Source organism: Phocoena sinus, chromosome 12 (assembly GCF_008692025.1).
Source record: "Phocoena sinus isolate mPhoSin1 chromosome 12, mPhoSin1.pri, whole genome shotgun sequence".
Lineage (NCBI taxonomy): Eukaryota > Metazoa > Chordata > Mammalia > Artiodactyla > Phocoenidae > Phocoena > Phocoena sinus.
In genome coordinates, this window is record NC_045774.1 from 80,297,946 (window position 1) to 80,321,593 (window position 23,648).

Consider the following 23,648-nt stretch of genomic DNA (forward strand, 5'->3'; position numbering starts at 1 on the left):
GCATACATGCAAATTCTTGACTTAAAGCAACTTCAAATCCTTTTTGAACACACACACACACAAAAGTAAACCTCCCTGACCAACACAGAGAGTACACGCTGGTAATTAGAAAAGGATAAGATAAAGCAACCGTGATTGAGCCAACAGCAGCTTGATGGTCAAGAATCTATTTCTGAGTGGAAGGGATGCAGAGCACCACTGAGAGAGCTAGATTAGCAAAACTACAATTTATGGGGAGCATTTTTATTTGTTTTTGTTTTCCTTATGTTTTATAATTTTCTATAATGAACATACGTGGCTTATCTCATAGAATTTTAAATTTTAAACAAAATGCAAGATTTCATTATTCATCTTAAACTGGAAATGCAAATATGGGTGAAGAAAGAAAAAAAGAGTTTGATTTCAATATGAAAAGGACAGCTTAAAAAGGCGTGAGGCTGATTTGTAGCAACGTGGATGGACCTAGTATGATAATATACTAAGTGAAGTAAGTCAGAAAGAGAAATTCAAATACCATATGATATCACTTATATGTGGAATCTAAAATACGACACGAACTTATCTACAAAACAGAAACAGACTCACAGACACAGAGAACAGACTTGTGGTTGTCAGTGGGGAAGGTAGAGGAGGGATGAATTGGGATTAGCAGATGCAAACTATATATATATAGGATGGATAAACAACAATGTCCTACTATATAGCACAGGGAACTATATTCAATGTCCTATAATAAATCCAATAATGTGGTAAAGGAAAAAAATGTAAACTTTGCAAAGTAAATTTATATATAACTTAGATATAAAAAACTCTGCAAGAGGGACTTCCCTGGTGGCACAGTTGTTAAGAATCCGCCTGCCAATCCAGGGGACACGGGTTCAAGCCCTTGTCCAGGAAGATCTCACATGCTGCGGAGCTACTAAGCCCGGTGCGCCACAACCACTGAGCCTGCGCTCTAGAGCCCGTGAGCCACAACTACTGAGCCTGTGTGCCACAACTACTGAAGCCTGCGCACCTAGAGCCCATGCTCCGCAACAAGAGAAGCCACCGCAATGAGAAGCCCACGCACCGCAACGAAGTGTAGCCCTTGCTCGCTGCAACTAGAGAAAGCCCGTGCCCAGCAGCCAAAAATAAATACATTTATTAAAGAAAAAAAAGAAAACTCTGTAAGAACGGATGTAAATATTACATATTGTGCCTGTATAACATACAATACATTAAATATAATAGTTTCTTTTAAGTGTGAGGCTGAATTTTAAAAATCAGTAAGTTCAGTTTCAAATTCAGGTAGACATTATTTCAGACGATTCTACAATAGATCATAAATTTAGATTCTGTAAGAGATTACCATATAGCTAAACTCCTTCAACTGCTTGTTGCCACTAACCACCCGCTCAAAAGGTGATCCCGCCTAGAAAAAAAATATTTTAATTAATATATACGTATCAGTGGCAAGACAGCCCAATTATAATTAACAAGTGATTGTAATCATTACCTTTATATTTTCATCTCTGTTTTTAGCTGGATGTACGTTTTACTAGGAGACTTAAACATATCATGAACAGCCATGCTACTCACAGTATCAAGAAAAGAGGCCTATAACAAAAGAAAAGGCAAACCATGAAGTTTCATCTTAGAAACACCTTGATAAAGGATGTTACCTGCTGGACAATCGGTGAAAGGCAAATTCACTTTCACTTTTCTTCACGCAGGAAACAATACATTCCCCAGACATGGCATCTTCATCATTTTACAGCTTATACTATAAAGAAGGGGATAGCTGTAAACGTGTAAAATGGTCTTCATCGTCATAATCTAAGAGGAAAAATGTATGGCCGGTCCTAACTTAATTCCGAAACAAAGGTGTATTATCAGGAAACACTGAAAGAAAGAAGGAAATGGAAAGGAATCCTTTCCCCCAACAATACAGAACTCAACTATAAGCAAGAAATCATATCAGCTCACTCAATCTACCACTGGTGAGAGAAAAACTCAGAGGCCACACTGACAGGGCTGAGTGACCACGAGAAAGGGAGCGGGGATGGCTGGGGCCTCAGTCCAGCAAAGGAGTGTAAATGTAAAAAGCATATTCCCCTTTGATCTCAGCTCCTGCCAAAACACCATTTCAAATGACTGAAAATCACCTAGACTGGGAGTTTGGGGGCTTCTCCGTCATCTCTTCGGATCACTATTTACTTTGCTCTTCAAAATGAATTTACAAGGAAGCATTCAGTCTAATTCTCAGTTACTATCATTAAATCACTTTTAAAATAAAATGTGTCCACTTCCTGTGTACCAAAGTGACCTCCCAACAGGTTGAGTGCCTACCACAAGATGACAATTTTAAGGTTGCTGCGGTAACATAATGATGGGAAACAGATGGCACCTTCAACTGTAGCTCGCTGGAATCGTCCAGGATTGGGAATTCAATCTTGAAGATTCCATTTGGGGGGACAGTATGATTTATGATCTGGACAGCCCCTGTGTCCTGGTTTCTACCATCCCATCTGTTCCAGTGCTCGGTATAGTTTCTCTGCGTCACCGTCATGACTACATTATTTCTTCTTTCTTCAGGAGTCAGTTGATTGCCATCAGAACGGGTTACCTTCACCTAATTGTCAAAAGAAAACATTTGAAATCAGGCAAACAAGAGAAGCAAAGGATTCAAGTTTCGTTGAATCCAATTTCCATCTGTGCTGTTCCCATGAAACTGAACTCTCAAAAATCATCGGCAGCCCCCTAACCTCCAGGTTCCGTGGTCTCTCTGGGCGGCCTCCCCTCCCGTCTGGCTGTTATGCCTCCTGTTGCCTTCCACGGCTCCACAATCCCCTCTTTCACTGCATACCCCTCTTCCTACATCCTCTCGGTGTCCTTTTTTATCCCACTTCCCTCTCCCTAAATGTGGGAATTTGTTCAAAGCCTCATTATCATTTACCCTCAAAGGTCTCAGCACTCCTGCTGCCATCCTGATCTGGCTCTGGAGCTCATACTCAACACCTCCAACCCCCTGCAGGAAATTTCTACTCTGTACATCCCTGTCATCTCAAATTCAGTACATCTAAAGGTGAGAAACCGCCTCGCCTTTCCTATTTTTGCTAATCCCACAATTCCGTCAGACTTAACATCTCTGAATTTGCCTTCCCTCTCCCCACCTTCCAAATCCAATGCACACCAAGTCTTACATCTCTTACATGCTCTCCACCCAGAGTCAGCTGCGCAAGCCTCCTGCTGGCCTCGTTCCCCGGGCTGCTGCCCCACTCCTGCACACAGACCCCCACCAGTCCCCCTGGAACACTGCTTTCGCCACACCCCTCCCACGTTCATAAGGACCAAGATCTTCACTGCTTAGAGCATGTGAGACACGGAGGACCCTCTGCAATCCCCAAGCTTCGCCTCCTGCTTTCTCTCTGACCTTTCCTGGACACGAGCTCTCTGCTGTCACTGCCCCGGTCCAGTCACTGTCACCTGAAGGCACCCTGGTTTGCCAACCAAAGCTCTCGCCTTGTGTAGACGTCTCAGCTCATCTCGTTCCCCAACCCACACGTCCCCAACACTGAAAATGCTGCAGATCTTGTAACAAATAACCTAAATCTTCTGCTTCTCCATAAAGCATCCCTGAGTGACCCCCATCCCTGTCCTACAGCCAGTTCCTCCTCCCGGAACTCTCTTTGTTTCCCTCTATTCATTTGCAAGTTACCATTTGCAGATTCCTGGGGGTTTCTTAACTACCTTTTCAAAACTGTCTAAATTATAAGATTATTAAAATCAGAAGCTATCTAAAACTTTTTTTCTCACTAGATCACTGGTTTATTGTAAAAAGATATTGAGTGAGATGGAAGAGATGTTTAGGGCAAGGTATCAGGACAGGACCTCTCCTGAGCGCATCCCTACCCCCCAAATCTCCACATAGCCATCAATCTAGAAACTCTAAAACTTCTCTTGATCTATTCAACAAGAAGTGACCCTCCTTTCTTTAAAGCAGGGGCCAGAGACTATGACAGGCAGGGAGGCCAAATCCAGTCTCTTTGGAAGGAAGTTTTTATTGGAACGTGACCACCCTCGCTTGGTTACCAAGGGCTGTGGCCGCTTTCATGCTACAATGTCAGAGTCACACAGTTGTGACTCAGACCATATGGCCCTCAAGCTAAAAATATATACTATCTAGCCCTTTGCAGACAAAGTTTGCCAACACCTGTTTTAAATCCCTACAGGAATGTGTTCATGACACTGATTTATCCTGCCTTGAATTACAGTTATGTGTATATTTTTCTTGTCACCATCACAAACACTGTGACTCCAGGGTAGAGACTGGGTCCTTCTTAGGTCTGTAAGCCCCACTTATTGACTCAGTCAATAAATGTTAATTCAGTATTCTCTCAAAAAATTGAGTAGATTAGTTGATACTTTTTAATGCTACATCTTTGCTAGGACTAAAATCAGTCATTATAAAATCAAATTGAAATTGAAATTTTTGACTACCATCTAAATCCTTCAATTAATTTATAAAAACTTCAATGTCGCAATTCAAATCTAACTTGAATTACTTATTAAATATATTTTGAGGAAAAATTTTTTGGAAACTACTTTTATAAATAAATTAGATAAAGGTCATTTAGAAACAATTTCTGTGTGCCTCATATATCTAAAGGGGAAAGTAATCTACATACCTTGGCTTAAATTTTTTGAAAAGCATTGAAAGTACTATTTCCCAATTCTGTTTCACTAAACTGAATCTTACTGCTTTAGACAATTAATAAATATGCCAACTGTACAGTGCTGTGAAGTTGAGAGATGGCCTTTAAGACGAGTAGCATAATCAAAAAATTCAATGAGTAATCATGTTGCTTGAAAAATACATTGGAGCTTGCATTTCTTGAGATACCTGTTTTGGAAATTGCACCATTTAGAAGTAAAAGTAATATATCACCACAGCTTCTATCCACCAAATCTCTCCATCTGAGCTACTTCCCAAAGGGGTTAGGATATCAGGACACAGAAGCCTCTTTGGCTTGGCCACAAAGAGGACCATACATGTCCTCTGTGGATCCCTTCCTGAGCACCATTAGTGTTCCCCAGTCAATGACATGTGCACCAGAGATCAGGCCACTGACAGAATAGTCTTTTTGCACTTTCGGGGATTGGTGAAAGCCATTAAAAAACAGCCACCGAAAGATCAAGTAATTAACCTTTATTTTATTATTAACAGAGAAAACTGTCTAGGAGCAGTGAGATTTCAGAAGATGTTATTTTAAAAAAACAAAAAAAAAAAAGGAGGATGGTTAGTCAGCTGAAAAGGTAGCCCTTCCATATAGTTTTCAGTTTGGAAAAAAAAAAAAAGAGAGATGGAAAAAATTATAAATACCTATCCACAGGTGGTTGAGGTACATCCTTTCAAAGAAAATAAGTTTCCCCTTCATTACGAAACATTCTGCAAGTTAGACTAACAGTCACGACAATCTCAGCATTAACTAGCATCCTTAGGCAACAGTGCCCTCAAATGAACGTACCGATTATAATAAGAGATGACAGAGCAGCACAACAGAAATAGCTTTACCTTCACTTCAAAGGCTACAAACCTGGGGCTTCCTTGGTGGCGCAGTGGTTGAGAGTCCGCCTGCCGATGCAGAGGACACGGGTTCGTGCCCCGGTCCGGGAGGATCCCACATGCCGCGGAGCGGCTGGGCCCATGAGCCATGGCCGCTGAGCCTGCGCGTCCGGAGCCTGTGCTCCGCAACGGGAGAGGCCAGAGGCCCGCGTACCGCCAAAAAAAAAAAAAAAAAAAAGTCTACAAACCTGTTAAGTGATTCTGTGACTGTGGCTAAAATTCTACCGGTCCAGGAGAAGACAGAGTCATGTGTTCAGAGAGGCCATCCGAAAAATCCATTACCCTTTTTCATCTCTTCATCGTAAAAGAGAAGTTTGCAGATCCATTTATCTGTTTTGTTAAAAAATATTTTCAATGTCATTCTTCACTTCAGCACTTCAAATTTTAGAAATAAACCAAACTAAGTCACAACGACACAATGGTTCTGTTTCCACTTAATCATTTTTTTAAAAAAGGGTAAATTCTCATTTGTTCAATGATAGAAAGCTCTTGATTTTTCTTATGCTCAGCTTTTGGTTAATTCAGTATAAAATCTTATTTCTAGAGAAAGTACACTTACAGTTTTTCCCCATTACAAGTTATAAGATATTTGCAAAAGTTACCTTAAATGTTTTTGTAATATTTTTCTTCACACCCAAAAGGATAAAGGTAAAAATGTAAGTTGTTTAGGTCTCCTTTCACTGGTTCTTCCCATATGTATACCTGAAAAATAATACACGAGGCCTAACTTAAAAGAATTGTATTAAAAACATACACTTATTACAAATTTTCTAAACTAAAAACATAGTTAGAAATGTGCTTAATAAATGGTGATCCTGATATTAAGTCTCCAAAATGAGAAGACTTTTACTACAATACCTCAAAAACAGTTCATAATACACACTTTACCCACCCTCTGGAGACTCCAGAGAAAATCTGATCATAATTGGAAGTGACAGTTTCCCATCAAAAGATTTTTAAAAGATTATGAAAATCTTTTATTCTTAGAAATCTGGACTGGCCCATTAACTGCATGCCCAGGAGACTTGTAGCTCTTGAATATTTTTAAATGTTAGTTTGAAATTGCATTTGCCGTGGCGAATTTTATGTTATTTTGATGAGGTGGGAATAGTGAGCAGGACGTTCACATCAAAGCTAAATAAACAAATGCAGATTTTTATTCATCTCAGTTAAAGATTTCAAAACTAAAATGAGCGTAGTTAACCTTGTGCTCCAGGAAATTTCCAGTAATCTTCTGCACATTATCTATGCCTTCATGGGACAGATGGCTTCTAGCAAAAGTAACCAAAATTGTTATTCATCTACTCACAGAGATGACCATAATGGCTAATACAAATAAATATTTAAAATCATATCTATAACTTAATAACCACCATCCAAGTGATAAGACAACAGAATTCATCTCTCAAAGTACACCCAAAGAACAACTGGATTTCAAGTCCTACTCTTTACCCCCAATTCATGACAAGACCAAAACTATTGCCCATACACCTTAATTTGGTTCACTTCAAAGTGACAGGCTTTTGATTGCGTACGGAGGACTCTGCTTTGCTACACACCAGCTTGAACTGAAATCTTAGGAGTTACGTTGCTTATCCATTTGTTCTTTTCAATAAAGCATTTATTGGAAGCCCTCTCCATGACTGGCACTGTGCTAGGCACCCAGGTGCGGTAGTAACCATGACACAGACACAACCTCAAAGGGTGGAACAGCCACGTTTTTAGTGCTTTGAGAGCTATAAGGATAGAGGGTTAGGGCAAGCAGCCACGCCTTGAAATTGCCTATGTAAAGGCCCTCTTGGTCAGCAAAAGCATTCTGCATTCTTGGAAGCACAAGTAAGATCTGGGAGGAGACTTTGGGAGGGTAGATGAGGGGCTGGGTGAGGTGTTTCAAAAGACATGAAGCTAGAAAAGAACTCTGTAAGATACACTAAAAAGTTTGAACTTCACCCTCAAGGCAATGGTCTGAAAGAAGAAGGCAGAAGGGAGTGTGGGGGGGGGTGGTTAGGATGAGGTGGTGAAGAAAGAGAGAAGGCGGAGAAGGCCAACAAGAAGAGGAAACAACAAGACGTCTGGATCCAAAGTAGAGGGAAGATTGGATGTGGTAAAAATAGAGGCAGGAAAAAGTTTTAAGAAACTACAACCGTAGCTGAAGAGGTGACATTCCTGAATCAAGGAGGTGGCGGTGGAGAAAGGTAGATGGATTATTTGAGAGATATTAAGGAGCGAGACCCAACAGCACTGGAGGTTGACCGGCTATGGGGGTTGAGGGAGTCAGACAAGCACAGCTGACTCCAGCTAAAGAGAGTGTCCTGCAGTCCACCCAAGAGAGGGATGCCGAGAACCAGGTTTGGGGAAGATGACTGACTAAAATATCTGTAGGAGGGCTTCCCTGGTGGCGCAGTGGTTGAGGGTCCGCCTGCCTATGCGGGGGATGCGGGTTCGTGCCCCGGTCCGGGAAGATCCCACATGCAAAAAAAAAAAAAAAATATATATATATATATATATATCTGTGGGATATCCAGTGGGCAATGTCCAGTGGGCAGCGAGACATGGGGATCTGACTGTAAAGCTAGAAATGTGGGCTGGCGATACAGATTTAGGTTTCATCAAATTATAAACAGCAGAAGCCCTGGCCATGGAGAAGAAAACTCCGAGTAAATGTGTAAAAAGAGAAAAGAGAGCCAAAGCTGGAACTCTAGGGAACAAGAACGTTTACAATGTGATCAGAAGAGAGTTGTCTGCAAAGAGTCTCAAAGGAGCAGCCTAAGGGAAAGGAGAAAAACCAGAAAGGAAATGGGAGAGGACAGCAATGTCCGATGCTGCAAAGGGAGAAAAAAGTTGTAAAAGCCTAAGAAAGTACACACAAGGCGAGGCAAGGAGGTCTTTGTGCGGTGGTGAAAGCAGTTTCCATATCACGGTGAGCGAGAAAGGAAGAACGCAGGGGGCTAAATAACGAACAGGATGTGAAGAAGGGGAAAAGGCAGCTCCAACTCTTCAAAGAGGCGAGAGACAGGGCAGCAGCTAGGAGGAGGCATGAAGGTCAGGGAGGGCTCGTTTCCTTTAATGACAGAAACGTTTGAACACAGAGATAAAGAGCAAAAGGTTAAAGATACCAAATGGAAGAAATCAAGACACAGGTGAGAGGGGAAGTGGGCCTGGGATTCTCCAGACAGAAGAGTGAATCCAAGGCCCAACTGGAAGGATCAGCCTGAAGGGAGGAGAGACATAGACAGACCCTCACCATCATCACTTCCATCTTCTCCAGGACACGGTTTTTATAGAATAGGTCTCCACCGATTTTTAGAGACTGATAAGAGACCTTGCTAGTCAAAAGATTTCCTGAATCTGTTGCAAAGTTGTAAATTATATCCACAATCTGAATTTAAAAAGACCCTCCTGGGGCTTCCCTGGTGGCGCAGTGGTTGAGAGTCCGCCTGCCGATGCAGAGGACACGGGTTCGTGCCCCGGTCCAGGAAGATCCCACATGCCGCGGAGCGGCTGGGCCCGTGAGCCGTGGCCGCTGAGCCTGCGCGTCCGGAGCCTGTGCTCCGCAACGGGAGAGGCCCGCGAACCGCAAAAAAAAAAAAAAAAAAAAAAGACCCTCCGGAAATGCACTGATAGGCCCAGAACTCATGAACGCTGGGGTGGAGGAGGCCGCTGGGGAAAGGGCCTCGGCCCTGTCGGGATCTGCTCATCTGAATTCACACACAAGATCTGCGCTGCCCTGGCACAGAACCGCCTTACTTTGCTCCCAAAGCGGACATCATCCCTAGGCAACTGAAACCTGAAGGAAGAAGATTTAATAGGAAGGAAATACTCGGAACGGACTACAGGCAGACCTCGTTTTATTGTGCTTTGCACAGTAAACACACAGATACTGTGTTTTTTACAAATTGAAGGTTTGTGGCAATCTTGCGATGAGCAAGTCTATTGATGCCCTTTTTCCAAGAGCATTTGCTCACTTCATGTCTCTGTAACACATTTTGGTAATTCTCACAATATTTCAAGCTTTTTCATTACTATTATATTTGCTGTGGTGATCTGTGATCAGCAATCTTTGAGTTTACTATTGCAAAAAAAAAAATCACAGTTCACTAAAGGCTCAGATGGTGGTGAGCCTTTTTTAGGAATAAAGTATTTTCTAATCATTGTAGGTACATTGGTTTTTTAGACATAACTATACTGAAGCCGAGCAGGACCCTGTGGGACTGCCGGGCACAAAAGCCTTTCTGTGTTCCCTTCACTGAGTTCCAAAGGACAAGTTCAAACAGCTGCTAATCAGGGAAGGGAGGGGATGCAGAGACAAGGGAGGAGCGGTCAGGAAACAATAGTGCAGCCTCGGGGCAGGGTCCTGGTTCCCCCCGCAAAGGATACACATAACAGTATCTTTGAGCTCTTCTGCAGAACTAAAACCCCCAGCAAATGGAAGATGTTAAGTACTCGATGAAGCACGCTTCATTCCAGAGGTCACAGTTCGCCCATCATCACCTGGTACCAGATGACCCCTGCATTGAAGGAATGCAAGCCCTGCATGCCCCCTGATCCTTTTCAGCAACCCCGCCCCTTGACTATAAAACTCCTCACAAACGTCCCTGGGTTCGGACACACAGTTCTGAGGGCATTAGCCCACTTGATCCCCTTTGCCTGGCAAAGGAATAAAGCTATTCTTTTTTACTTCACCCATAACTCTGTCTCCGAGAATTAATTCGGTGCCGGGGCACAGAGGCCAGATTCGGCTTTACTATTGCACACTTAATAGACTACGATCTAGAATAAAATAACTTCTATACACATTGGGAAACCGAAAAAACTTCACGTGACTCTCTTTACTGCGATATTTTCTTTATTGCGGTGGCCTGGGACTGAACCCACAATCTCCAAGGTATGCCTGTACTATGAGAACTAGCCATGTCTGAGAACTTTAATTGGCAACAATTGTCTCACTACCTAGAACAGACAAACCAAACGCTAAGATGGGCTTTCTGATGTGTCTAGGCTAACGTCGTCCCCAGTCACTTAATCAAACACTCTAGGTGTCAAGGTGAAGGTATTTCATAGGTGTGATTAAAGTCTATAGTCGGTTGATTTTAAGTAGAGGAGAGTATCCTAGATCATCTGATCAGGCTGATCTAATCAGTTGAAAAGCCTTAACGCAGAGCTGACAATTCCCTAAAGAGGAAGAAATCCTGCCTGTGAACAGAAACGTCAGCCCGTACCTGAGAGCTCTAGCCGCCCTTCCTGACAACCTGCCTTACAGATTTTGGATTTCCCTAGTTAGTCCCCCCAGTCAAATAAGCCAACTCCTTGCAGTAAATCTCTTAATATATGCCTCCTGCTGCTTCTACTTCTCTGGCTATAGCTCGACTGATACACATACTAAAGAAAAAGCTGAGAACACAACCTGTTGAGCCCTAAAGAACTGCCTGGGGACCGTCACAATTGCCATGTCATTCTCAGCCATTAGCATCTCAAAGTGGCTCCACAAATGAGAATCAGGATGAAACTGCGGAGTTGGTGGGAAGAGGCTGTCAGTGTTGTTGCTTCAGGGGATCCACACCCCCTGAAAATGTACAATAAATTCCCTAGATGTACAATAAATTTCCTAGAGAGTTACCAAAGTTTAAGAACCACTGTTTTAACTGGTTATGCTAAATCCCTGGCACACCCCTGAAAACTAAAAACAGAAAAAAAAAAAGTATCAATTTTCAACCTAATCCATGTGGACATTGATGGTTTATGCGGATTTGAAGTCACTAAGTTTTATAAGCGTTAGTCAAAGAACTCAAAATAAAACGCAGACAGAATGCCTGACCTTCAGCTAAGATCAAGGGCAGGAAAATAATTATGACAAAGCGGGCATTTATGTGTTTTCCAAACCATAAATTCAGCCACAGAACCCAAATTCACATGGTAAGCTACCTCTTAGTTGAACTAACTTGGTATACAAATGGTAGACACATTTTTGCCTTTATGTCACATGGGTGTCACATGGTTTGTTTGCCAAAAGAATCTAAAGCAGGAGTCCTCAGACGTTTTGGTGCGTGGACTCACTGCCCATTGACTGCCACTGCCACAAACCCTCACCAGGAGAGGAATATTGCAATGAGTGGTGAAATGGGGTCCAGTTTTTACCAGCTATTACAAATAAATTCTGAAGCTAAATAAATTTCACAAACAGCACAGATATTGACACATCAAAAATAAATGCTACAGGGGCTTCCCTGGTGGCGCAGTGGTTGAGAGTCCGCCTGCCGATGCAGGGGACACGGGTTCGCGCCCCGGTCCGGGAGGATCCCACATGCCGCGGAGCGGCTAGGCCCGTGAGCCATGGCCGCTGAGCCTGCGTGCCCGGAGCCTGTGCTCCACAACGGGAGAGGCCACAGCAGTGAGAGGCCCACGTACCGCAAAAAAAAAAAAAAAAAAAAAAAATAAATGCTACAGGGCTTCCCTGGTGGCGCAGTGGTTGAGAGTCCGCCTGCCAAGGCAGGGGACACGGGTTCGTGGCCCGGTCCGGGAAGATCCCACATGCCGCGGAGCGGCTGGGCCCGTAAGCCATGGCCGCTGAGCCTGCGCGTCCGGAGCCTGTGCTCCGCAACGGGAGAGGCCACAGCAGTGAGAGGCCCGCGTACCGAAAAAATAAATTTATTAATTAATTTTAAAAAATAAATGCTACAAGGCACACCCATCCTGGGGAAGAAAAGGCAAGCACCTCTCCATAAGGGCTGCGGAGGTCACGGGGAGTGTGCCTGAGGTTTTACTGGGGCCCACAGCAAGACCTTCTCTGGTTGGAAGAGGGCGCAAGGGACACCAAGGAGGGACAGCTGAGCAGGGAAAGGGCACCGCAATGCTCCACGAGGTCCTGGCCCCTTAGAGGATTAGGTTGGCACCCAGCCCGCACGCAGGCTGCTCTCCTGAGGAGGCCTAGTCACCCAGGCCAACTCCAACCCACTGACAGGTTCCGGCCGAGGAGGGACGTGCGTCACAGGTGTCACCGCATCCAAGGTCCTAGCAAACCCCGGGGGATGGGGAGGGACAAAAAAAATTTTTTTTAATTTAAAATGCTACAAGAAATCGGTCCTGGAATTACTTGAGGGCACTCCCAGCCTATACGTTTGAGAGCCAGTGGTCTGGAACTCTGAAGACGCTTTTTGCCTCAGCAAAACAAAATGCTGTGATGTTCGAGCCATTGGATCAAAATCATGAAAGCCACCAGACAGCAGTTACACGGGGCGGGGCTGGAAGTCCCCTGTGTCCAAAAGCTGAAATGGATGATGAATGTGGATCACTGACTCATCTGTGAATTGCAATAAGGCAACCAAACCCCTCCCCCAAGTCTCAACCTCCATTATAGACAGCTGAATGAGGACTAAATAAAGCTTTTTTTTCAATCTGGCACAATCTATCAGGTAAAACCCTTGACTAGCCTTAGAAAGACACTAGCCTATGGGGAATATTTTAGGACTGGATCAGCTTGGAAGCAGAGACATGGGTGCAAAGACCTGTGCAGACATGTTCCGTGCTTCATTATTTATTATAAACACTTGTTTCCTGCCCATTGGGGTATTTTAATAAACAACATATTGTGCTAATGTTCTGGAGTATATAATGAGCTCTTTGTCATACAGTTTCAGAACAGTTTAAGGTCATAGAAAGCAATATGATACTTACTTTGCTGTGACGGTACCATTTAAACTCACAGAATTTAAAGAACAGTATAATGGTGTCTGCAAAGTGACTTCAAATTTTGGTAATACTGGAAAAGAAAAGCAAGGATATTTTAAACAATCCATTTACCTCTCATTTTACAACTTAACAAACTAGAGAACAGAACTGCTCTAAGGGAGTTGATAAATGGTACCACTGGCACTTAGATTCACTAGGCTCCAAGTACACATTAACACATAGATAAAAGTACTTCATTCCACTCAAATCAGAAACCCTACAAGGCTGGTAACTAGACAGCGATGGGGATGGGGGAGTTGCTATGGACACTCGGGTCTGTGAAGCCTCCCACCGGTAGAATCTAAACCGTATCCACATGCAAAGCCATCTGAGTGCCAGAAGGCCAGGGTTTTCACTCACCTGTCACCCACCAGTGTGCACTTACTGCTTGTTTAAATACTTCCATATCACTCGGTAAATAGCTACTTCTGAGCAGCCCCTTCCCTAGGACTTTTTTCCAATTTGGTTATGAAAAGCACATCCTGAGACCCTAAGACTCTCCTTTCTCTTCAGGGTGACACACATGCAGTCACAGAGAATCCCCGTCCTTTGAGACCATCAAAGGTAAATGTGGTGACAGTCTAACGCGATGGATTACTACGAAGTTGTGTCCTAGGATTTCTAGTTAAGAACTGAGATATGGCTACAAAGTAATGATGCTTTTCTTGTGCAACAGGTACTGGTTCCCGAAGGTAACCCTAAAATTAGAAACCCCTACTTTGGTTGGCTTTATATAATTAGGCTATGAAATATTTTATAAATAGTAATATTATTTAATATAAAGCGCCTCACTGGAGTAAAAAAAAATTTCATTTCCTTCCAATCTATAGAAATATTCCTCTTCTCTAACTTCACTGACCAATGAAATAGATCCATCTCATAACAAGCATCTCACCATTCAGTTAACGCAAGAGAAGAATCAAGACGACCAATAAGTCAGCAGAACAGGACAGACCTCCAGCTCCAGGCTAAAGACCCTTGGAGTGCCAAGATGCTCTGAGGTCCGAGACCACTCCAGGACTCTGACCCTCCTCCAAGGTCCTGGCCACTCAGAGGTGGAATTTCTTAGACCAAGGAAGTTAAAATGTCCCCTCCTCAAACATCACAGGTTGGCAATCAATTGCCCCTCCACTACATACCCCCTTCAACAACATACATGCACCCGCACCGCCTCTGTGTGAAATAAAAACAGCCTATAGAAGCCTCAGCCACCTCTGATTTACTCCTCTAGATCGGGGCTGTCCAAAAGAAACAAAATCTGAGCCACATGGTGTAGTTTTAAATTTCTAGTAGCCACATTTAAAAGGAAAAAGAAGAAGGTGAAATTAATTTTTGTAATATTTTTACCTAAAGCCATATATCTAAAATATTATCATTTCAATATGTAATCAATATAAATAATTATTATTAATGAGTTATTTTTCTTACTTTTCTTATACCGTCTTCAAAATTTCGCATTCTACATGCTTAGAGCACATCTCCATTTAGACCAGCCACATTTAAGTGTTCAGCAGCCAACGTGGTGAGTGACCCCTGAACCGGACAACACAGCTCCAGATGGGGGAGTCAGTAAACAATGACCAGCATGAGCTAAGATTGGGTTTTGCATTTCCAATCGGTTGGAAACAATCAAAAGAAGACTATTTCACGACATGGGAAAATTATATGAAATCCAAATTTCCACGTCCATAAATAAAACTGCATTGGATCACAACCACTTTCACTTACATACTGTCTACGGCTGCTTCGTGCTACAACCGCAAAGTGGATTGGTTAAGACAGAGCCATGTGGCCCACAGAGCATAAAGTTTTACTATCTGGCAATTCACAGGAAAAAGCTTTGCTGCTCCCTGTTCTAGGTGATCGTGAGGCTGAGCTGTGACAGTGCTGTATGGGATTCATGGACCGGAGCCACAAAGGTGCAAGCAAACGACTTTCCAGAGAATTTCTACTGCCTGAATGAGACACAAACTCAAAAAGTAACACAAATCAGATGAAAACGCTTGTGTGCAACCTCAAAACAGCTGTTCAAAGTACAACTAAATTGTGGGTCCTATGCCTTCACTCTCCGATTTCCTTCCTCTCCATCCACCAACAAAACACTGCGGTCGCACATTGCTTACATCTACGTGTTTCCAAATGCGATATTACAAAATGTGGCACCTGCAGGAAGAGGATTTACCCAAGTTAAACCCTGTCTTCACCAGTGTTGACCAAGTGAAAGATATGGGAAATGACTGTGGTTATGCTTTAAAAAAAACAAACACCGTACAAAATTTTAAATATGTTATGATCACAGCAAAGTAGAAAAACAGAATAACTATACATACAAAGAGCAGGATAATGGGACTACAGCCAATCTTAGTCCTACTTTACTCTCTATAAAGAAAAAATGTTTCAGACCTATAGGAAATACTAGGATTTTACCTGGTAAAAATCCACTGGGATTTTTACTTTAAATAATACATCTCTTAGAAATTTCTCTTATCTCTGTGGAAAGTAATAAATGTGTTTTCCATCAAAATAAGTTGAAGGAACTCTTACCGTATTCTGAAACCTGAAATGACTGATAATATGTCTGGTCCTATTGGGAAGAAGAAGAAAAGACAAGAAAATATATGAGTTCTTATTTAAATTACTTTGCTTGCTTGCTTCCCTCACAAAAACATTTAGAAAACATTTTTTATTACATTTATAATTATTTAACGAACGAAACAATTTATTGTAACTCCGTAGAAGTTTATTTTCAGTATCTGCAACATGCAGTCTGTGAATTCATGAGTGTTTCTTAACAATTCACTAACATAACAAGGTGACCTGTCTCTTTAATTCACTGCAGGTCTTTGAAACAAACCGCTTAACCTGACTTCCCTCATTTGTGAAATGAGAACAAGATTAAATTAGATAATTTAGGAATTTATCAAGCAAGGGTACACATGTCAAACTAACAGGAAATGACTTCAAATTTGGTTTGTCTATCCCTATCAAAGCAAACCAATGAAGAATATATAAAAGAGTCAAGAATGCAAAATCACCATGGACCACCACCCTTTATCTTCCTAATTCCTTGAAGTATTTTCTACTGTAACCCTTAAATCAGTACACTTTACCCTTTTTTTTTTTTTTTTTTTTTTTTTTTTTTTTTTTTTTGCGGTACGCGGGCCTCTCACTGTTTGTGGCCTCTCCCGTTGCAGAGCACAGGCTCCGGATGCGCAGGCTCAGCGGCCATGGCTCACGGGCCCAGCCGCTCCGGCGGCATGTGGGATCTTCCCGGGACCGGGGCACGAACCCGCGCCCCCTGCATCGCAGGACAGACTCTAAACCACTGCGCCACCAGTGCGGACTCTAAACCACTGCCCACTCTACCCTATTTTAACAGCTACTGTTAATTATTTCCTTTTCCCAGTGTCCACAGAAAACGTGTGGCCTAGAATATCTTTTTTTCCTCCAACTCCTCATATTTCTATTTCTCCGTTCCTAGTCATACGTAACACATTAAATAGAACCACTTCAAGATAGCTAAGAAATTCCACCAATGAAATGTGTATTCCAATTCTGATTCCCTAAGTTTATCAAAGCAAATACACAGATGCAGCTACAAGATATTGGTTTTTTTTTTAAATCATATTTGTTTAACCTAAAGTAACTGTACATCACCTAAACTAACATGATAGTCTAAATCAACTATACCTCGATAAAAAGTAAATAAATTTTTAATAAATAAACTGTACACCAGCAAACTATTTTTTAATCCTAAAAGAAGGATACAGTTCATTTCAAAGTATAAGACAAATATAAACTACTTATATGCCAACAAAATAATTGTCTAAAACCTGGCTTCAGTGTGGCATTTAAAGTAGATCCCAAAGAACTTGTGTTGATCAGTCTTTAAGAATCTCCACATTTGTCACTTCTATCTTAAAGTGTTTTCATGTCATATAAAGGAATGTTATAAATTACATGTCTTTGATTCATTTATAAGTTCTGATTTGTCATCCTCAAAATTAAATCAAGAAGGCAGTCTACCTTTAATACCTGTTTTACTGATAACATAAGAATTCTAGTTGTGGGACTTCCCTGGTGGTCCAGTGGTTTAAGAATCTGCCTTCCAATGCAGGGGACACAGGTTCAATCCCTGGTCGGAGGAGCTAAGATCCCACATGACTCAGGGCAAGTAAGCCCATGGCAACCGCAACTACTGAGCCTGCGTGCTCTGGGAGCCCACGCGTGACAACAAAAAGATGTCGCAACTAAGACCCAACGTAACCCAATGAACAACTACATAAAAATAAAATAAATATTAAAAAAAAGAATTCTGGTCTTTACATTACTTTTTGCTTTACAAGTGAGGTAAGGCACAGGTAAGGCTGTGGAATAAGGAATTTAACAACGATGATGTCTGTTCCTCAAGTTAAGTTCATAGAGCAAACACCAAGTGGGTACTACATGTAAAACACCACGTGAGGCTCTGTAAAGGTTAATTACAGTTCTCAGCATCAGAATTTCAGTCTAGAGGTGGAGCAGGACACATTCCAGTGCAATACTGCAAGGGCTGACAGTGCCCTGGAGTTTCATGCACTGTGCTTCTTCTCTCACTCTCCCCTATACTCGACTTACACACACTTCCACCTCTGCCCATCTTCCAAGAACTTGGCTCAAATATTACTGCGTCTCTGGATCCCAAATCTAAAAAGTAATCTCTATGCCTCCATGCACTTTAGTCCTCCTTTCTTTGTCACTTTTCACCCTGTATCCTGAATATTTAGGTACATGGTTTATCTTGCTGTAAGTTCTTTGAGAGCCAGGTCCACGTTACACCGTGTTTTTATCCTTCATAGTTTATCCCTTGAGTTGCCAACCTAACAGACTGCCTGATACCAAAAAAGTTCTCAAATAACATGTATTAGACTGAATAAAAAGTGCTAGCTTTGGCAAACGTGGAAAATCAACTAATTTGTTTGGGCCTCCCTTTCAACAGCCTTGAAACCAACTTTTAGGCAATTATTTAACAAACAAGTAGTTACCTTAGTTTACATTTGAAATAAAATTCTCCCGTCCTGCCTCCTACATTACCAGCCATCCCTGACAATTCTAGACTTTCCATCTCTCTGGTTAGTCTCCTCCCCTTCATTCACTCTGTAAACACTGTCACATCTTCTGTTCTCCTGGTACTCTTATCTTTCTGACTGTTGCGTTAACGGTCCTTTCTTTTCTGATCCAGAAGTGTTGGCCCTTCTCATCCTGAACCCAATGCTCTTGATAAGTGAGCTCATCAACGCTCATGGTGTTAACTGTCATCTCCACGCTAAACACTCCTAAACCTTTATCTCTCTGGCCATCCCTCAAGCTGGGAGATTCAGACTCAAATCCACCTTCCGGACACCTCTACCTGAATGTTCTACAGAACATCCTGAACTCCTTTATCTGGGTTCAGCCTCCACCAGGGACCTTTTCTTGATCGCCTCTCCCCGTGCTGGGTTAGAGCCCCTCTCTCCCATAATACCCCTGTGTATAAACTCTATCACTTTACTTAAGCACAGTATACTATAATTATCTGCTTTGTGCCCATCACCGGAAACAGACTATGAGTTCATTGGGGGCACAGCACCTAATTCAGCATGCTTTCAAGGTTTATTGAATGAATGTATGTATTAATGAATGAACGCATTGAATTTTGTCCCCGGGCTGGTTCTGGTACCGGAGGCTCATCAGATTAGCCTCAGTTATTGTATAGCATCTCCTGCAAGAAATTGAAATAACCTTCAGACTACCCTGAGGAGGCACAGCCATTTGTCAAGTGACCCATGGTTTAAGTTAATTAAGTAAGGAGGCCATTGGACTGATGGGGCTCTCATGCCGTGGGTGCCCTACGTAAACAAACCAGGATCTAAGCCTGTGAATGCCTCACGGTTATGAAATCAAAATGCTAAGGACAACCAATCAGAAACAGTCACCTAGGCTTTAAGCTATGGTCATCTATGATTTCCTTTCTTTGCTTCCACCTTTTCTCTATAAAGTCTCTCCACCTCTTGTCTGAGGGGACTCTCCAACTACTTCCAGTTTGGCAACTGGCCAATTCCCAATCGATTTCTCCTCAAATAAACTCAAAAATTTTTAATATGCTTCAGTATATCGTTTTGAGATTTTGAGGTTTCCAGCGTGGTCATTGGGAGACTGTAAGGTTTTTGATAAAGCAGGATAAGAAAGCCCGATGAAGAGATCAAGGTTTTGGTCTTAGATATGAAGAATTACATCTTTTCTGTAAAAGAAAAGGATAAGGCATGAGATGGGTGGCAGACAAGGTAGATCTGTAAATGTGGCAGAGAAATTTAAAGAAACTCCTATCTGATGCCATGTGTTTTCTTTACAAAGTAGAAAGGGAGATTATCTACCGAGAGTGAGGATGGAGAAACCAGAATCTCCCCAGAAGATAGCATTTTCCTGAATCCCTTCCCTCATTAGAAAGAATCACAAATATTCTGGTACCCATCAAGACTGGAGCTAAACATCCAAAGAACTGAAGTTGTTCTATACCCGATAATTACTCATAGTGAGAGGACTTGGGAAGAGTGAATCTAACCAACAACCAAGACACAGACTATATTGTCTGTGACACAGGGCTCCAGGTGGAAGGAGCCTGGTGCAGGCATCCTATACCACAAGAACATGCACACCCTAAGAAGTTTCACCATTTGCACCAAATACATTATGCTGTACAAGGGACAAACTGGTTTCCTTAGTAGAAAAGTACGAACTAGAAGCATGCTCTCTTTAAAAACAAACAAAAATCACTCATTTAACCCTCTCTGTTGCTACTGAAAGTGCAAAGAATTGAGGTCTTCAAAGACATGCAACATGACCAGCTTTCTTGGGCACCAAACTCAAGCAAGAGGAAAAAAGCAGAAGTGTAGCTACAGCTTTGTACTGAATGGGAAAGGCACCCTTGAGGCAAAATAATTCCATTTGCTGCTCATTTCTCCTTTTCTTACTCCACCCAGCGCCTCAGTACTCATTTCAGGCTCCACCTTGGTACCCAGTGTGCTGTCGCCAGCAGTTGGAGTCCAGTGAGTTACAGATCTCCTCTATGTCACTGACAAGTAAGCATCGTACAGGACTACACACACATCACATGAGTATCAAGTGGCTGCCTTTGAGGTTGTACAATAATAAGATAAAATAATTGGGTCCACTGCATAAAGGGTATCCAGGACCTCTCTGCACTTTCTGTGAATCTACCTTAAACAAAAAGTTCTTTTAAAAATTAATCTTCTTACAGATTCACAGACATAGAAAGCAAACTTATTGTTACCAAAGGGGAAAATGGGGGGGGGGATAAATTAGGAGTTCATGATTAACAGATACACACTACTATATATAAAATAGATAAACAACAAGGATCTACTATATAGCACAGGGAAATACATTCAATATTTTGTAATAGCCTATAATGGAAAAGAATCTGAAAAATGGATATATACGTATACATAACTGAATCACTATGCTGACACCTGAAACAAACACAGCATTGTAAATCAACTACACTTCAATTTAAAAAAAAGAGATGCAGCTCTAAAAAAAAAAAATTAAAGTCATAGAATTAAAAAAAAATTAATCTTATGGCTCATAATACCAAGATTATACAGTCTGCCAGGTGACAGCGAGCTAATCCTTAGTAAATACACAAGTATATGCATAAATAGCACACCAAAAAGTCAGAGTTCTTACTAAATTTTACTAACTTTAAGAGGGCTTAAAAATAATCATCATCAAGACTTGCTTTATAATAATGCCACTCTGATTACCTGCATGTCACTACAAATCAAAGCCCTGGTAAGTCCTGTATACATTGTCCTTCAGTAGTAATACTAAAATCAGGCCATATTTTTTCTAGAGACAAAATGGGATTTCAAAACAGTCTCCTGAAAATAATTATTTTCCCCTCCCTAAAATTTATACTAAGCATGGTCACTGCCTTGGGAAAATAAAAATATGGTCTATAATGGTGGATAGTTTAAATGATAAATATATTTCCTCCATACTAATTATTCACAGCTAAAAGGAAAAGAGTTTAATAATAAACAATATAGAGTCCTTGAATGCTGTGCGAGAGTCAAGGAAAGATAAACCAGAGACCAAGGCTGGATCCAGGCTGCTTGTCATAACATTTCTTTGACTATACTGACCTCTGGTGGCCATTGGAGGAGTCTCTCTTTTTTTTTTTTTTTTTTTTTTTTTTTAATAACGGGGCTTATTTTCCCTTAGTTGTGTGCCTTCACATTGTATCACCTAGGGGGGCTCCTTTGACAATGTATACGTATATTAAATCATCACATTGTACACTTTAAATATCTTACAATTTTATTTGTCAATTATATCTCAGTAAAGCTGGAAGGAAAAACCATGATATCACCACTAATAGGTTCCTGATCAATATGCCTGTCTTCAAAAAGATAAAGATGTTTATAGAATGTGGAAAAGGGGACATTATATTTAGTTCAAGACCAATGACTATGGTATAGCCTTCACGCATTCATTTAACAAGTACTGACTTCTACCTTGTGCAAAGAACCGCGCTAAGTCTCCAAGACACGGGGGAACAAGACTCTGCCTACAGACCTCATACGGACTCTGTGTATCAGGTCCTGCCAATCAAGCGACAGCAATGGACCAAGAGAAGCACAGTGTGCTACGCTAACGTCCAGAGGCGCTAGGCCATCGAAGATAATGCCTGAGGACAAAAGCAAGGAGCTAGAAAAACAGGGTTCCATGCAGAGGGAGCAGCCTGCGTGGAAGGCTCTGGGACAGGACGGACTGGTGAGTTTAAGAAACTTAAGTACTAATACATCTAAAGCATAGAGTTCAAGGGTAAGGGTGGCCCTTAACAAGGCCAAAGAGGTGGGCAACGACCAGATTTTGTGATTTTTTTTTTTAATTTTTCAAGCACTTGAATTTCCTTAAGAGCATTTATCTTTTTTTCCTATTAAAGCAATCGGACAGGTCAAGTCCACAAACTACTACATGAGAAATCCGGTAATTTTTTCACCCTGCAGTCTCACATCTCCCAGCCTTTCTCCACTATTCTAGTCTCCTCTCTCCCCTGGTACATATTCTGTGTACCACTCACCGAACAAAGGAAGCCCAGAGAGGCTGTTACCCACAAGGCTGAGACCTGGTCACTGTGTAGAAGTGGCCTCGGAATGGGCCAGCGATGGACATCTGACCCAGTGACCCATCTGCAGGCTGCCAGCCACCCATGCAGAGGCTTGCTTGTAGTACTCTGAGGACATGGTTATTAGGCTAAGCCAGTGCGCTCAGTCCAGATCTGGACCAGAGAACACCCTAGGGGCTGGACAGAAGCGAAGGGAATGGGGCCGACCACAAGGACAGAGGAAGCCGCTGGCCCCAAAGCACAGGCGCTCATGCTGACAACAGACCATCTTTATCCCCAGGCGGCCTGAGAGAGACTCGCTCCTTGGAGGCACCTGACAGGCCTCACTGACTGAGCGCCTCACAAGTCCTCTGCTATTGCACCACCTCGTGTTCTTCTGTCACCCTTGCGTCACTTAACTTTGTCATAATTGTCATCTCCCCACAATAGTCTTTGAAGACAGAGATCAGATGTTAAGCTTCCTGGTATCCTATCACCGCACTATAAGCCCTCAACACATATTTGATGGAGGATGCTAGATGGATGGATGGACGGGTGGATGGATGAATGGATAGATGGATGGATGGACAAACAGTTGATTCCTGGGGAAATGATAATGAAACCAAAACGTGGGAACAGAGAATAAAATCCTAACTCCTTAAAACTCACAACATGCCTCCTAATTTTCACCTCCCAGCATCCTCGACGTGCTCCAATCCCTCCGTTCTCCCCAGTCCCCAGACCCCGGGGCTCTCCTCCACCTTCCCTGCCTCGACACAAACCCTCCTCTCTCCTACGTCTCACAAGCACCTACTCTGTCCGCCTTTTCTACAAGCTCCAATGTCTGGTCCCCCCGGCGTTCATCACCCCCGCTCTCAGCCCCCATAACTCCTTGTACGCTGTCTCACTTCCTCTGTGGCACAAACTCTCCACGAGCCCAGCGTGATCCTCGTCTTCACGCAGACGCTCAAAAAACATGTGCTAAGGGGACCTAGTTCTGCTTTTAAAATGTGGCCCCCGAAAATGCTAACTAAAGGAAAAATTTTTAAGTTTTAATTTATTAGGTACTTGGTACTTTTATCTTACCTCAGGCCACCCGCTAATGAATGACTAAGTGGCTCTCGAAGGAGGAAGGAGAGGACATTTTTCGAAGGGGACATTTGGTGACAT

The 23,648-nt window shown here is 42.3% G+C and overlaps 1 protein-coding gene across 1 annotated transcript in view; it reads right to left on the reverse strand.

Moving 5' to 3' along the window:
- The window catches only part of CD109 (CD109 molecule), a 115,542-nt gene that overhangs the window by 56,249 nt on the left and 35,645 nt on the right, over window positions 1-23,648 (reverse strand). Inside the window, 12 exon segments of the mRNA XM_032651319.1 lie at window positions 1,349-1,411; window positions 1,496-1,515; window positions 1,518-1,596; window positions 2,387-2,611; window positions 4,773-4,882; window positions 5,794-5,935; window positions 6,208-6,239; window positions 6,242-6,266; window positions 6,269-6,289; window positions 6,292-6,307; window positions 13,277-13,361; window positions 15,875-15,914. Of these exon segments, the coding sequence (XP_032507210.1) occupies window positions 1,349-1,411; window positions 1,496-1,515; window positions 1,518-1,596; window positions 2,387-2,611; window positions 4,773-4,882; window positions 5,794-5,935; window positions 6,208-6,239; window positions 6,242-6,266; window positions 6,269-6,289; window positions 6,292-6,307; window positions 13,277-13,361; window positions 15,875-15,914 (858 nt within the window).